Source organism: Parambassis ranga, chromosome 22 (assembly GCF_900634625.1).
Source record: "Parambassis ranga chromosome 22, fParRan2.1, whole genome shotgun sequence".
NCBI lineage: Eukaryota > Metazoa > Chordata > Actinopteri > Ambassidae > Parambassis > Parambassis ranga.
Window position 1 is genome coordinate 12022632 of NC_041042.1, and position 16493 is coordinate 12039124.

General features: G+C 41.4%; 1 protein-coding gene across 3 annotated transcripts; it reads right to left on the minus strand.

The window, feature by feature from the left end:
- Window positions 1-8: 8 nt before the first annotated feature.
- Window positions 9-15870, minus strand: mia2 (MIA SH3 domain ER export factor 2). Of its 3 annotated transcripts, XM_028395434.1 has the most exons (28): window positions 15618-15870; window positions 15403-15536; window positions 15062-15148; window positions 11162-14933; window positions 10771-11043; window positions 10444-10544; window positions 8751-8882; window positions 8637-8658; window positions 8469-8557; window positions 8159-8230; window positions 6553-6663; window positions 6394-6465; window positions 6165-6269; window positions 5918-6040; window positions 5629-5799; window positions 5439-5529; window positions 5282-5349; window positions 5128-5198; window positions 4936-5037; window positions 4760-4856; window positions 4501-4568; window positions 4176-4261; window positions 3840-3953; window positions 3151-3300; window positions 1746-1931; window positions 1566-1618; window positions 1300-1480; window positions 9-1215 (listed from the first exon to the last, which is right to left on the minus strand). In XM_028395434.1, exons 1-28 carry the CDS (start codon window positions 15736-15738, stop codon window positions 977-979), a joined length of 6891 nt encoding a protein of 2296 aa, XP_028251235.1. In that variant the 5' UTR covers window positions 15739-15870; the 3' UTR covers window positions 9-976. The 3 variants fall into 3 exon arrangements, with proteins under 3 accessions (XP_028251235.1, XP_028251236.1, XP_028251237.1); XM_028395435.1 differs by lacking the exon at window positions 3151-3300; XM_028395436.1 differs by lacking the exon at window positions 10771-11043 and having other exon boundaries at window positions 14663-14933; window positions 15618-15868.
- Window positions 15871-16493: the final 623 nt, after the last annotated feature.

The following is a 16493-nucleotide window of genomic DNA, read 5'->3' on the forward strand; positions in this document are numbered from 1 at the left end:
AACAGAGATCCTGGCAATTCTTTATTCATCTATCAATAATCACTTTGTACAAAATTCACATAGGCATCATCTCTCAGGCTCTTAGGGTAGATTCATTCAGTCAGTCCATTTAATTCACTATAATCCACTGCTGGGTTGAGTCAGTTTACCTATACACACCAGCAACTATTATCACTTTATCAAGCCTAGGCCATATGCAAGTCTCTGTAACATGATTAAAAACACTGTTTAATTGCTGCTCTTGGTCTGAAACGATATCCCACAGGAAGTCAGTGATGTTTTGTTATGTACTTCAGTTATTTAAAAAAAAGACTTCTGAGGAATATTCAAAGCTTGAAATGAATGGAGTTCAGTTACGGTCAAACACAAGATATATTGTATGTTTATACCGAAATCCAGGCCAAATATAATGAAATATATAGCAACATATAGTAATTTAATTCTAAATTAATTTTATATCTTAATTTCTATGTTTTTTTTATTATAGTGTGGTCAAGATGTATATTTGTCATGGAACCATTCGAACCCTACTGATTTGCTGACTGATGCTGTTCCACTGTTCCACCTTTTGAATTTAAAAATCCCATTAAAATTGCTGAGCAGGTGTTTTGGCTTCTCAGGACAATATTACCATACACACACATGGTGTAGATGGCCTATGATGTAAATTAGTTTGTAAACACTCATATGCTGTTATTATTGTCACCAATTTAAAACATCAGCTGCTCCATTGGGAGCACAGCCGGATGATGATGAGGCAGAGAGAGGGAATAATAGTGAGAAAGAAGGCATGCAGCAACAAAGGCCAATATTCCCCATCTTCTAATACTATTATTTAAATACACCCTGTTTGTGAATAAATAGATGTTACAGAAATACAGAGAGACAGCAATGTGCCCTGCCATCCATTTACCACAGAGTTAAATTTTAACCAAAAATGCATCCTCACACAGCTCAAGAGGAAACTCTGTCAGTCTCAAATGGCGTCCTCGGGTAAAGATGTGTTTTCTTCCGGTGACTGGCTGTGTGGTGGGGAAGGAAGGGACTGCTGACGAGGGGGAGGGCCCACAGAGGAAGGTGGGAGGCCCTCAGGTGGAGGGGGCCGCATGTGTGCACCATAGGAGGGCATACGAGGATGAGGAGCAGGAGGAAGAGGAGGTCCTCCGGGCGGGAATCGATGAGGAAACATCATTCCTGGAGGACGTGGAGCCCACACTGGAGAGAAGGAGAAGAGTTAAACTTACACTGATGACACCTAAAGACAAGATGGTTGAAAAGATCAGATCAGCTCAAACTTACTGGGCATCACTGGAGCCCCCCCTGGTCCCCTGGGAGGGTAAAAATCCAGAGGAGGTGGAGGTCCATAAGGGGCCCTACGAGGAAAGGGACCATCCATGGGTCCTAGCGGGGGCCCAGGAGGGGGTGGCCCACCCATCCTCGGATCTGCTTCTGGAGGAGTTCTCCGGTCACCAGGACCAGACTGGCAACAGAAGAGCAGATTATATAGAGGCTGTACCAAAGATTCACATATGCTGTGCTCACACAGAAAAAGACCCCTCCCTCACCTCTCTGTGTTCTTGTTCACCAGGTCCAAGGCTATTTTCTCTGTATGAACCATCTGCAGGAAACATTTAGTAAATGGAAAAAGGTCACTCTCCAGCACAGGCCTAATGTTTGTGACTGTGTATCTCATGTCATTTAAGTTCAAAAGAACTGGAGATTTTAGGAAGAAAGCAGAGACTCACCTGCCACATCTGTAGGGTGAGGAGGTCCCATAGGAGGACCTCTTGGATGGAGAGGTCCTGGAGGAAGCGGGCCAGGAGGTAGGGAGCTAGAGGGGAGGGGGCCAGGAGGAGACAGAAGTCCCATGGCTCCTGGAGGAGGTGGAGGTCTCCTATACATGGGACCCCCTGGTTCTGGAAACATATAGCCTAAAGAGGGACAAAAATGTTCCATGAGTTCAACAAAGCTCTAATCTGTGACGTGATGAAGTTGGATGAAGAAGACCTTTAAACTGAGAAATAATGTATGGTGAAAACAGAAAGTGTTAGTTTTACCCTGTAAATAAAAACAACAGTAAGCTGTACAAATATGATTTTCAGGTTGGGTTTTCCTTCTAGAACATATACCTTATAAATGATCTAATAGAAACACCTTCAGTGTGAAACAGTGTAAAAAAAACCACACTCATGTACACACAGCATGCATGTTGCATTCACATGCACATTATAACCTGCCTATCCACTGTTTTGTGTAATTGAAGCAGGAACCATCAATCAAGTTCATATTTACACCTGTGCATCCACTGTTATATTGTGTATATATGTAACATAATGCAATTCTGTGGTGGAGGTGACGGAGAGGAGGATACTGAGGAAACTTCTCAGTATTCGTAACAACACGTCTCACCCCCTGCACGACACACTGCTGTCCTACAGGAGCACATTCAGTGGTAGACTGAGACTACCAAGGAGCAGCACAGAACGCCACAGGAGGTCCTTCCTGCCAGTGGCCATCAGACTGTATAACTCCTCCCCTTTCTGTAGGGAGAAGCGCTAGATAATCATGTCAGGCATCACTGTCATTCCTATATTATGTTTACTTAGCACCTTACATCTCCATATTGTATCCATGTATCATATATTGTGCTCATACCGCGTACTGTACTCTTTTTGGATTATAGTGACACTTATACTTATACTCTGTACTTAACTGCATTTAATGTAACTTAATACCTCTGGCACAAGAATTTCCTTCGGGATTAATAAAGTTTTATCTTATCTTATCTTATCTTATCCTAATTACTTCTAGGAAAAAAACACTTCAAAAATCAAGGTGCACACGAAGCAATTGTATCCAATATATGCATGTTAAAGCTTAATAAAACAAAAATGCAGCTGCCACATGCAAACATCATCCGTAAGACTGAAAGAAAGTGTTGCTGCAAATCTCAAAGCTGGTTCTCACATTGAGGTGCAAGTGCAGTAATTTAGACACTAGCTAAAATACCTTTAAGAAGCCTTACCTGTTTTATTATGGACTGACTTTCTTATTTCTGTTTCACCTACAGGTTGGGGCTAGTAATGTTTGTGGAATTTTACCATTATGTCCTGATTCTCTCTTTTTTTTCTTACATAAACACACACACACCTGGGGGTCCTAAAGGCCCATGGGGTCCTGGTGGCGGTCCTCTGCGATCTCTCTCCCATGTAGGAGAAATTGAACCACTGTCTGAATGAGGACCTCCACTGCGCTCTGTCTCCCCTTGACCACTTGAGGGTTCCCCTGGACCACGAGGCACTGAAAAACAAGGAGCAGTGGAAACAGACAGTACAAGGAAGAAAGCAGAGGAGAGATGAAGATGTTGATGTGACAGAAAGAGAAAGGAAAGGAGGAAAATAGCCCAAGGACAAAGTAGGAGACAGAGCACATGATAAAAGTGTGATTGAAGGAGACACAAAAAAGGTACGGACATCTTAATTACTGATCATCACATTCTTGTCTGTTTTTCTTTGTACATTCCAAATTTTAGATAACATGCACACATGTAGACCATGCTGCAACATGTTTGAGCAGTTCATCATGCTACAGTCAGATACTCATTGCCAACATGCTTGCATTTATGCAGCTGAATGAGCTATGTGTGATAAAAAGTGGAAATTATATAACCCCAGTAAGTAAGATCTAACATGGTTGTGCTTAAAAACACAACTAATACAACATAAGACAAACAGAACAAAAATTAAAATATTGTAAGATTTTATTTATTGTACTAAGCGTTTGATTGGTGCATAGCTGCAGCTAATTGGACATTTGTGGATTTCTATGTTTGTATATACCTCGAGGAGATAGTCTAGCAGGTGGTCCATCCATTAATGTGGGAGGAGAGAGGAAAGGTCTGGTTTCAGATGCAGGTCGACCCAGAGGGGAGGGACCATACGGTGACCTTTCAGCTGCAATTGACAGAAAATGAGGTGAGCACAAAAGCAAGTGGCCTCTTGAATATACTGAATGACAAACATGTAGAGCTACATGTTAATTAGCCATGAGGTTCACATAGCTTTTCCACATGAAGTGAATGTTTATCCATATTCAATATGGACAAAAACAAGTAGAAATGTGTGTGTTTTAGTAAATAATATATTAGGTATGTGCTGTGTGTGCTGTGTGTTTACCTCGGAATGGCAGTGGTCTAGCTAAGCTTTCCAAAGCATATGGATCTTTGTCAAGAGCGTCCAGTTTAAACTGTGTATCTGTGAGTCTGTAAACAAGCATACCAAAAGTTAAAATATGACAAACAACATTCCTTCCACTGACTATGTAACATATACGGTAGCCTGGTCTATACATACATGTGCAAAATAAGAAAAGTGAAAAGAATGTGTCCCACAAATTAGTCCACTGCAACCTATATTTATAGTAAACAATGCAGATAAGACAAAAGCTTAAATTTACAACACACTGTTAAATATTCCCTCTAAAACTTTAGATTATGCTTACTTCTGTCGGAAGAGGGCGTTCTCTCTTCTGATATCTGCCAGATCTCTCTCTGCTGCGCGTGCTGCTAGCTGGAGGTAAAGGTCAGCAATGATTAGTCATAAAGTCAATACTGTGACATGTATACAGACAGACTCAGAGGGTTTAAACAAACAAATTTAGATGAATATCAATTAGCAGGCTTATGTTATACAAAGTAAATAATCACAGGCTTCTTATTTTTCTTTCATGTGCTTCATTGGTCTGTGGTAGTGTCACTAACCCAGTTATTATGCGCCTTCTTCTCATGTGCTGATATCTGAGTCTGGTAAGACTGTTTTGTTTTCTCCAGCTCGTCCTCCATCTCTTCTGCTCGTTGCCTGAAATGAAGTGAGACTGTGAAGTAGACACTTACAAATACCATCAAACAACCTCTTAATTCTGTGAGCAGGCAGCCACCTGTAGTTGTTCAGTTCTTCCATAGCCATTGCAATATTTTTGTCTGCTTTATTTAACTTCTCTTCTTTCTGCAGGCGCTCCTTCTCTTCCACTGTCAGCAGTCTGAAAAAAAGTAAATGTTCAATGCTGTAGTTTTGCACAATAGTTCTAAATAGATTTATCTATAAATGTGTGTTTATCTAAAATGTATACCTGTGCAGCTTGAGCTCATTTTCCTGGTACATTTCTGTCATAATCTGAAGTTTTTGTTGTAGACGTTGGACCTGAACTCATGGATTAGATCAGTTAATTCAAAGGAAAACACACATGATAAAAATCACACACATGTCTGGATGAGGTCACCTACCTGCTCTGAATAGTGCTCAGTGTCAGACTGCAGAGATAATTTCTCATTCTCTAGTTCTTTTATGCTCACTGAGAGGGGAAAAAAGCACACAAGTTAAACTAAGATTACACAGAGATACTGTGTGTTTGGTTGTTCAGGACATCTTGAAGTAACTTACTTTTCAGGTCTTCCTTTGCTTTGACTTCATCATTCAGTTTGGCAAATACTCTATCCTTGTCTTCATCTACCGATTTAAGGTCTGCATTCAGCTACACACAAACAGACGTCGTCTCAGAGGGTAGACAGTAGAACTTCACTTGATGTTTTAAGAATATTATAAACTGGTCCTCTAAACATGTCTCATGTACCTTAGCAGCATATATGAGTTTCTGGACTTTCTGCACATGGCCTTGTGTGTCCCCTCTTCCATTCTTCTCTCCTTGTCCCGATGTCCCATTGGTCCTCTCCTTCTCTTCTCCTTCCTCTTCCTCCAGATCTGAATCCCAAGCTTTCATGCTCAGTAACCGATCTGTCAAGGACTGAACGTACAAATATTTACCAATCACTTGGCAGCCTGCCTCAATTAGGCACTCTCTGTATAAAGGCAATATTCTCACTACTTAAATACAGAACAATTAATACAAGAATCTGTCATACCATTATTCTTTCATCCTTGTTGGCCACATCCTGTAGCATCCCACTGTGGGCAACCTCAAATCTCCTCATCTCTGCCTCCAACTCACTTACTCTTTCTGCCCATCCCTCCACCTGCTGCTTCAACTGCAGACAATAAGACAAGCACATAGATTAAAGGAATTTGTTATGCCGGGGGGAAAAGGACCTTTTAATCATGTAAATTTAAAACCACACAGCACAGTACCTGTGTGCATATACAATATCCTACCTGAGCATTGCTCTCCTGTAGCACTGTGCTCTCTTCTCCAGCTGTTTCTAGGTTTCTTTGCAGTCTGTCACTGTTCATATTATACACCTTCAAAGTGGTTTGTGCCTGAAGATGGAGGATCAGCACTAATTCTTATTAAGAATCTTAGAAGTCAGAGCAAAAAAGGAAAAGAAGACACAGCAAAGGGAAGACATGGCACACAAAGTGATTAGGCAATGAAGGACTGTACCTGTTCTTCTTGTGACTGGAGGTCTCTGGTTTCCTCCTCAATTGTTTTCATGCTGTTCTCCAGTGCAGCTATCTGAAAAGAGAACAATAATCTCTCAGTCAATATTACATTGCAGTGGCTTCTCGGTTGGTATAGCTTCCATAGTATTTGTGCTCCTACCCTCCTTTCTTGTTCGATTCTATGTTTTCTCTGCTGGTCCAGTTGATCCTTCAGTTGTTCCAGATCCCTCTCCAGCTCCCTTTTAGCATGTCCCATTTGTGTGTCTTTTACCTGAAGATCACAAAACAACCAGATTTAATCATATAAATCCGAGTGAGAACAAAGGGAGGGTGGAGAGCAAAGAAACTTCAGAATATTGTACCAAAACACTAGGGTTGGGCGTTTGTGGCTTTTAGCCGATAACGATTAATTTGACGATTAATTGATGACAATTGCACTTACATGTTTTTGACTCTAAATCGCCACATTGTTCTGAATTGATACTGACAAATCATCAGTCAAGTTATCTCCTTCATTCTAACAGGTTAAGCCGGTAAGTAGTGATTAGGCACCAACCAACCATTTTTGAAATATGTATTGATAACAGATGCACAAACTGCTTCAAAATAATAATGAAGCAAACGTTTAAAGTAACTTTGTCCTTCAAATGTTCTTATCAGTCACAAAGCAGTGCATGTCAACATTAAAATTAAACAGGACAAGTTCAGAAAAGTCACATCAGTGATTATTAAAGTTAAAAAAAAAATCTGTGCAAATGAACCTGTGACTGGAATATGTCGCACACTAGAGCATGTTTTCACTCAGCCTGTAGAACAGCAGCAGAAAAAACATGACAAACAAACCGGACAATTCCACATTTAAATGTATGTGTGTGCAAATCAACCTGCGTTCCTCCAGCACTTAGTTTGGTCGTAAGGAGCACGATGACTAAACGTATCGTGGATTCTTGGCTGAGTGGAATTCTTTCCAATATTTGCTGGAGGAGACTTCGCTGTTGTAATGTTTTTCTTTCTTGCTGTGGAGTCCGTAAATAAAGATCGGGAGGCAGCTTCTCCAGTCGGAGTTCACTCATTTGATCCAAGCAAACATCCAGTTGCTATGGCATTCAACCAACGCTCCAAACCTAATGCATGTCGCGTATGCGTGCGCGGCACTATATATAGCTGTAGCCGGCGTTGTGGCCTTGTCGCGCTTTCTTCGGCTTTCTTCATGCTCCGGCTTATGGTGACAGACGTTGAACCTCTGTTAGGAACGTGCTGCTCCGCATCATTTAACTGAACACCACTGCCTTCCGCCATTATTGTTATTGTGGGCTCACATGTGCGCGGGTGATGGTGAGAGTACGTCTCACACAAAAATGCATCATCATCACGAGGCACTAATCGCCGTAATCGATAAGTGGCAAATATTAATCGGTGACAGTTTTTCAGACGATTAATTGAACACAATACGATTTTGCACAAGCCTACAAAACACACACACAAAAATCCACATCATGCCTAGCAGTACAAATTCCGTTATTCTGAACTTGCAGTACATGCAGTGATAAATTGCACTACATGTGCATGTCTTTTTGTTGAATTGTGGGGTTCATTTTAAACATTCAAGGATCAACAGTTAACGTATGCAAGACTGATACATGCCATGGCACCAGGGGAGTTCTGTTAATACAAAGTATGTCGGGACCTAACATAACACACACACAATGTTCCAAGTTTTCACAAGTTTTTAAAATCCTTTAAGTTTATTATTTTATCTGCCTTACCTCCAGATGTTCTTCTTTTTGAGTCTGGGCCAGGACTCCACTGTCCCTCAAGGAATTCTCCAGGTCATTATACTGCAAACAACGCAACAAGAAATGCATCTCAGAGTTTGATGCTATGGAAAATGTGCATTTTCATCAGTATTAAAACTTATGCTAACGATTGTCTTCAATTACTTTATACAGAGACTGCATCTGAGTAGATTGCACATTACACAATGCTACATGAATTTCTGTTTATATTATTTGGCTCAGTACTGCATGTGTAGTAGCTCTGTCTCTAGGTGGCAGCCAGTCAGCATTTAGTACCAACCTCTTGTTGACACTGACTCAGAGTCTCAAGGACTTTACACTTTTCATCTAGTAGCTGTGCAACCTGTTCTGCCATCCATCGCTCTTTGCCTGAGAAACAGGAGACACAAACCATATTAGCATGTTAAATCTATTTCGTGATATGTTGTGATATGTTGTGAGCACTTACTTCGATACAATCTGCTTTTGATCTGTGGGGAAATAAAAAGACAACCATGAAAAGTGCTGTTTCAAGGTAACAACAGTGGCCACTTCGAACACATGTGCACATATATGTACTCACAGAGCTATAACATCTACAAGAGAACAACAAAAGTGTCACCAGTCCCACGAGACTGGAGAAAATAACTGGTTCCCATGGCACACCATACAAGTCTGGCCCGGGTCTTATGTCATCAGGCAGTGATGAGACAACCTGAAGAAAAGGGAAGACGAAACTTGTAAAAACCTCATCAGCAGTTTCCACCTACTTATTTCCCTCAGTAGACGTATTAATGCCTGAAAGGTACTACCGTACTCTGGTGACAGTTTACTACACACCAGTCATTAGCATGAAACTGTCGTGCCGATTTCTTGACAGTATTTTTATACTGCTACAGGGAAAGCCCATCACCACATTAGACTGCTGTTTCAGACTACTAGCAAAAGATGAGGAAAACACACATGCTAGCTAAAGATGACCAGCTAACTGTGAACAATCATTGACACTTTTGAAAATACAGCATAAAATCCTAAAATAGTCTTGACAGCTGGTTAGCAGCACCGGTAGAAGATATATGTAAACAAAAAAATATATGAAATGATATAACAGCCTTTTATGTTATTTCTTTTTCAACGGCTAATTGAGAAATGCTAACGAAACCTGCCACATAACGTACATCCTTCACTTTCTCTACGGCGATACTGTAGTAAGCCTCTGCCGTGGCCTGGAAGTCAACCGCTTTGCTGGCCAACTGGTCACTTGTCGGATGTTCCGCCATGTCCGAAATATTTCATTTGTACTTATATTTTAGTTATAAAATCTATTTACACCAAAAAAAGAAACTGAAGCCGTCAACCAGGTTAGCGGCGATTTCCCATACTATTCACAACACCGACGCTCAGGAGTATACCACCGCTCAGTGCACGTCGCAGGGAGGGTTAAAGAATATTATATTCTTTGTGGAAACACATTTTAACAACACATGCAGTCTAACCACTCCGGACAGTAATAAAATAGTATTAACGAATTTTTATAGGGAATAGAAAACATATAGTGATTATTTTCTGGACTTACAATTTCACACGGACGGTATTACACGCCTACTTGTACGAATGGTTTAGTCCAAACGTCACCAATTGTAAGATGCCACACTGGCAGGTCGGAGCGCTTTCAGAGTGACACCAAGAGAAACAGGTGTCACTAAAATGAACGTTGTATTTTCATTTCTGCTTTAAATAAACTGTCCTATAACCACATATAACTACCTGACATTATACCCATATATTCACAGAAGTGTGTTGCCTGCTTTGTGTAATGACAGACTAATAGCAAACAAAGTAGGACACAGGTGAAGATTGTGCTGTGCTGAATAGTTATAACCCACAATTTCTTAAAGTTATACTCACCGACCTGGCCTCATTTTCTTCCATCTGAAAAGAGATACTCACTTTCTTAATTAAAACATGTAACCCAGATATGCCTTTACTGCGCTGTTGTTTGCCAGCTGGCTCTGAGTGTGATAGATCTAAGCTCAAGCCAGTTTGACAGCTGAGACACAGGCAAAGCAAATTCCAGTGGCAGTCGGATCAACATGTCACAAGTGCCACGTCTTAAAGAACCAGACACCATCCTGTACCAGCAGAACAGCTTTGCTCATACTTCTTTTGCACCTTAATGAAACTTGTAATTAAAAAAGGATGGCCTAAAAACCAAAAGACAGATTTCAGAGCATACATACATACATGGATGGATTGATTATTTTAGTAGTTCTCACCTGCACTGTAAGCCCTATGAGGAGATCTCTGACTGTATGCATGTGGTTGGTGGATGCTTCACTCATCAGATGAACAAAGTCCAACATCTGCTTTATTCCCCCTTGAATTAGAATCACACAAATAATAGTGGTTAGAGTGTAAAATTTCACCCACTGTCACAACGATAATGACAAAACAACAAGCAAAGCTTTTATCTTTGTATTATACAAAAAGGATTTCAGGCCAAAATCCAGGTTGTGTGTTGCAGGAATGAGGATGCAGTAGGTTGAGTAAATGTTTAAATCTTTTAATCCTTCTTGGTTAGTGGATATTTGGGTCATCCATACCTTCCAGCTTCTCTGCTGATCCTGGCTGAACATGAGGAAGGGACCCTTCTTTACTTCCTTTTTCTTTCTCTTCTATTGTCTCCTTCACACTCTTTCTCTCTTGTGTTATGTCATGTCCCAGTTGGCCATTTTCATTTTTCACTTGCATCCATTCATCTCTGTAGATGTACCCATCCTTCGCTACAGAGGAATCTTGTGTCGTCTTTGACTCTTCCCCAGTGTTCACTTCCTTATTTTTGCTGTGACAGGATACACTGGTGCAGCTGGCCTCAGCTACATTTGACAAGGGAACACACATGCATTCTAATTGACACAAATGCAAGCAATACCTAACTTAAATTAGATCAAAAGTATCATTCATTTTGGCAATGGTGGCAGTAGACAATAATACCTTGATGGTTATTGACCTCTGATGTTCCTGTGTTGAGAACTTCCCTCACTCTCTCCATCAGTGTCTCCAGTTTCTGAAGTGCGATGAGCTTTTGGCTCTTTTCCTTGCCCTCCTGTGGCGTGTCACCAAGGCTTATGCTAGGAGCCACCAGTGTCTCCTTGTGATGATGCACAAGTCTTTCTATGTCTGACAATATAGATTGATCACCATCAGGACCTTCATTACCAGCTTCTGAGCTGTCCAACATGTAATCTAAAAATTGGAGCTTGTGTTGCCCAAATAGTTCCAATAAAATAATTGTTTCATCTGCAGTCATGTGGGCGAGAAGATTCTTGTAATGTTTAGAGAAGATTCTCTTTTGTAGGGTTGCCTCTGCATCTGGAGGTGCAGTTTGGAGATTGACTTCTGTTACAGAGGAAGGCTGAGGCTGTAGCTGCTCCAAGGATTTGGCATTAACCATTTCTGGGTCAGTAGTGGAAGCCGGTGTCTGTTCAGGAGAGGTTTCTTTATTCTCACCTGGATTGACATTAAAACTCTCAACTGATTCTCTGGACTCCTCAGTTGTGGGAGGCGGTTTTGGGCTGAAAAAGCCAAAGGCATTTTTGAAAAGGCCAAAAGCTCCTGTGGTTTCACTCTCTGCTGTCGTATCGTCAGATATGACAGCACGTGAAGTCGGTTGATCAGACGTCTCAGGAGGAGCTGAGAGTTCCAATCCTCCCTCTCTTGAGGATGCATCGATTATATTACTATCGCTCTCTCCTCTTACAACATGCTCCTCTGTGTGTGTCATTTGATCAGAGTGTGTTTGTGTGTCTTCGGGGATGTTTTCTGTCTCACTGTGACTGTTAGTTAATGAAAGTATTGTTTTGTCTGTCCTCTCTGCACCTTCATTTCCTGTGTCTATCATCCCTTCATCTGCTGAACTCGCCCCATCACTTTCAAACACAGGCTGCTCTCCACCAGCTTTTGGACAAGACTTAGTTAAACAAATATGGTCCTCCACATGCTTCTCCTGATGCTTTTCTTCAACATAATCCTGCTTGGTTTCTTTATCCTTCTCTTCCTCTGCCACATCTTTTATCTCCTCCTCGTCCTTGTTACTTTCTGGCTCCAGCTTCTGATCCTCTTTTTCTTTCACCTCTTTGTATTCATTAAACTCCTCCATCCTGGCTTCCTCTACCAACTCTGTTTCCTGCAGTTTCTCTTCCTCATTTAACTCCTCCACCTCTCCCAGCTGCTTCTCTTCTTTGACCTCCTCCATGTCCTCTCCTTCTTTCACTACGACCTCCTCAGCGGTCATCTCCTCCACGATCTCCTGTTTTTCTCTCTCATTGGAATTATCTACCTCATTCTCCTTCTCATCCTTTAAATCCTGAGTTTCTTCCTCTTCTGCATTTTCTTTGAGCTCATTTGTATCTTTCTGTACTTCCTTTGCGCCCTTCTGCCACCCCTCTTTGATCATCTCATCTTCCTGATGTGTCCCCTCCTCTTCCTTTACCTCCTCTACCTTATTCTGCTCTTCCTCCTTCACTCCTGGCTGGATCCTCTCTTTATTCAACTCTTTCTCCTCCTCTATCTTCTCTGGTTTGATCTCTTCCTTGTTTGCTTCCTCTTGCTCCTCCCCTTCCTTTAACTCCTGCGGTTCCATATTATGCTCCTCTTCTTTCTTATCCATTCCACCCTCTTTTGTATCTTCTATCTTCTTCATTTCTTCCTTTAGCTGCTTATGCCTCTCCTCTTTGTTTATCCCATTCTGCAGCCGTTGCTTCTTCTCTTCCTTCATCTTCATTGTTTCATTCAGATCACTTTCACTCCAAACATCTTCATCAATATCATCTTCATCAGAACCTGGTATCTCAGTGTGAACCTGCTCCAGGCTCTCTGTGTTTTCTTGAACAATTTCCTTCAACTTGTATTCATCACTGTCGCTTAATGGGACCCTGTGGTCCCTCTGTGGAGAAACAAGAACCTGATCTGGAGGTGTTGGGCTGCCTTCCTCTGAGCCACTTCCATACACACTGTCTGTACTTACACCGGTAGAATACGATGATCCAAATTCCTGAGCGCTGCCAATGATAGCTAGTGTATCATTATTTCCTTCTGCTCTTTGAAGAGTTGAGCTGTCATCCTTAGCTGGGATCAGTTCTTTTCTCTCCTCAGCTGATGATAAGAGAAGCTGACTCTGTGTGCTGCTGTCTTCTTTATTATCACTGGCTTCACTTTTCTCTGCTGACTCCTCAGTCTGAGGTGGTAAAACCTCTCTGTGAGGTGTCTGAAAGGATTCCTGATTTGTGAGTTCACCTCCTTCTTCCTGCACACTCTCAGTTTTCTTCATTTGCAGCTGATCTTCCTCATCTTTTTCTGCCTTTCCTACATGTTGCTTGATGCGGTCACCCAATGGTGTTATAAAATCCTGATCAGTGACACTTTCAGTTTTAATCTCTTTCTCTCCTGGTTCACTGTTACCGTCCACATTTCCAGTTGATTCAGATATCTCTGAATCAAAATCTTCACCCTCTGTTTCTGCAGATGTGTTCTCTTCCTTTTTGTTTTTCTCTGAATTGTCTTCTTTATCACCAAATTGGAAGACGTTGTCGCTCATGGAGGACATTTCACCTACTGCATGGGATTCATCCACAGATGTGGTGTGGATAGGTTTGTGATCAACCATGGATCCATCTACATCTAAGACACTGCTCCTCCTGAGGTCTGTACTATCACTGTCAGAGCTGACTGCCCCTGTAGATGATGTGACACTCTGGTCTTCTGGACGCTTTTCCTGTTGTGATTCACTGCTTTCCCCAGTTTTTTCATCATCAGTTGGCAAAGGTTGTGATTGACTGGTATCCACACTCTGTGACGCTGTTGGCTGTTGTGAGATTCTTTCCTTTTCTTCTTCCCTTCTTTCATCTACCTCTCCATTGTCTTTTTTGAAACCTAAAATGTCTCTGATCCCTAAATCCAGCCATGAACTAGACACCGGCTGTTCCTTCTCTTCCTCAGCTTCTCCTTCTCTTGCTGTCTCATGTCCTGACTCGTCCTGATTGGCCAGGCCAAACCCCAGTGTGCTTGACAGCCCATTCCCCAACCAACCCAATGTCCCCACCTCTTTCTTTTCCTCTTCATATAATTGACTGCCTTCTAAGTCCAAAGACATCCTCCTACTCCTGAATTTCTCTGCGGGTTCTTCTTTTTCTTCATCCAGCTCTTTTTTGGCAGAATCTGCATTTTTCTCACCTCCAAAGCCAAACCACTCAGTCATGGTTGAAGTTAAAGAATTAGCAGTTTTCTCTTCGGTTTCCACACTTTCTTTGGCTTCATCCGATTTTCCTTGTTCTCCAAACCCAAGCCACCCCGTCACAGAGGAAGCGAGTGACGTGTCGGACTCTATTTTCCCATCTTCCTTCTCTTCTTCAGCTGAACTGCCAGGTTGCTCCTCTTCTGCCAGACCTAACCATCCTGATACTGAAGAGCCAAGCCAGGAAGAGGAGGGAGACCCACCTTGTTCGTCGAGAGTCTCATGTGCTTCCTCATGAGACTCTGCTGCATGTTTGCTTTGATCTTCTTCTGCATTCAGCACTGAAACAGGGGATTCTGTAAATTCTTCTGAAGTTGGGGGACTTTCACCAATCTTGTCATCAATATGAGGGGTGATTTGGATGTTTTCTGACTCCTTTATTTGGATTTCCTGATCATTGTCTTCGTCATTTGTGTCAAGATGTGTGGAGTCAATAGGATAGCCAAACTCATCCATACAGAAGAAATCAGATTTCTGAAGGAAAGGCGAGAAATTTAACTAAGGGTTAATGAATGTAACACATAAACAGACAATCATATTACAATCACATATATTTTAATGTACGTTGAGTCAAAGACTCTTTGCTAAACAGCTGATATCACCTGTGTTTCAACTACTTTCTCCTTAGTTGCATAAACTTGCTCCTCTCTCACAGCATCCTTTGGGAAATAGCCAAACTGTTTGTCAATCTGAAATAACAGGAAACCAATCAATTATTAATATTGCTATGGACATACAGACTAGAAGGTCCAAACACCTGAAAAAGATTTCAATAAATTAACACACAGACTGTTCCACATTTGCATTCATCAGTGATACAAAAGCAAATCAAAGCTGCAGGATCTGAACCATCTGTATTATAATCAAGACTTATCTCTCTCACCTAGAGCCTGAAATGTACTGATCAACGGACAAAGACGTGGTAATACAGAGTAACACATACACTGCCTCCCCAGAGGTCTTCTCTCTTTCCAGTCAGCTTGTGGTAAACAAAGATGGTGTCTCCCCGTTTGAAGCTCAGGAAACGACAGTCCTTACCATGGTGGTCCCTTATTGCCTGCACTCTGCTCATCAAGCCTACACACAAACATACTTTGTGGACAAAAATACATTTGGAAAAATATAACACAGTATAAATGTCAAGAATTTTGGACTTACTTTCACACTCTGAGTCTCCACAGATCTTGTAGTCAGACAATAATCCCAGACTTAAGTGAGGTAAAATCACAAAAGCGGCACCTATACTCCACAGGAATCTATAATCCTGTAAAAGAGCCATTGTTGTTGTTGTAACAGAAGTGTATCAAGAGAAAATGTCCATAATGGAGGGAATAACTCTGCTCAGTTGTGCTGGCAAGTGGACATTGCCTCTGAACTGCTGTCCTCATGAATCCTCTCTGGTAAATGAAACAGCTGAGATAACATACCTACTGCTAGGATAGGTTGAGGATAATCATTAACATCCAAGGGTTGCTTGCAGTAGAAGACACTATCTGGTTCACTGATCAAAGATTTTTATTTCACTTTAGAAATCAATATTGGAGAACACATTGTGTATTTTATATTTTACTGTTGAGTAAATAAAGAAATCTGGCCACAGATAAATGTTTGAGAACGCTAACACGTGACATTGTGTGGACTTCGCCCTTTATCTTAAAAGTTGCTGACCAGTGTGCTGTTTGTTGTGACGGCAACAAACCTGGCGCATAAAATTAACGTCATCACACTGCAGCAAAAGGACTGCTTATTAGCAACAGGAACTGAATTGGTTATTCCATAGATTTTTCTCTTCTTTTCTGGTATTACATCCAAAAAAATGTGGATAGTGAGCCTCCAAGACAAGGCAGCTCCTTTAGTCAAAGTGGGATTGAGTCGCTGCCTATTAATGTCCATAACCACACATGACATGAAGCTGTCATTATAGACAGACTATAACTCTTAAGACTATCATTGTCGACATCCACATGGATGTGTAACTCGCCTACTAAAGTGACTTAGTCTGCACATGACTTTAAACCAGAGAAGTCAAACACC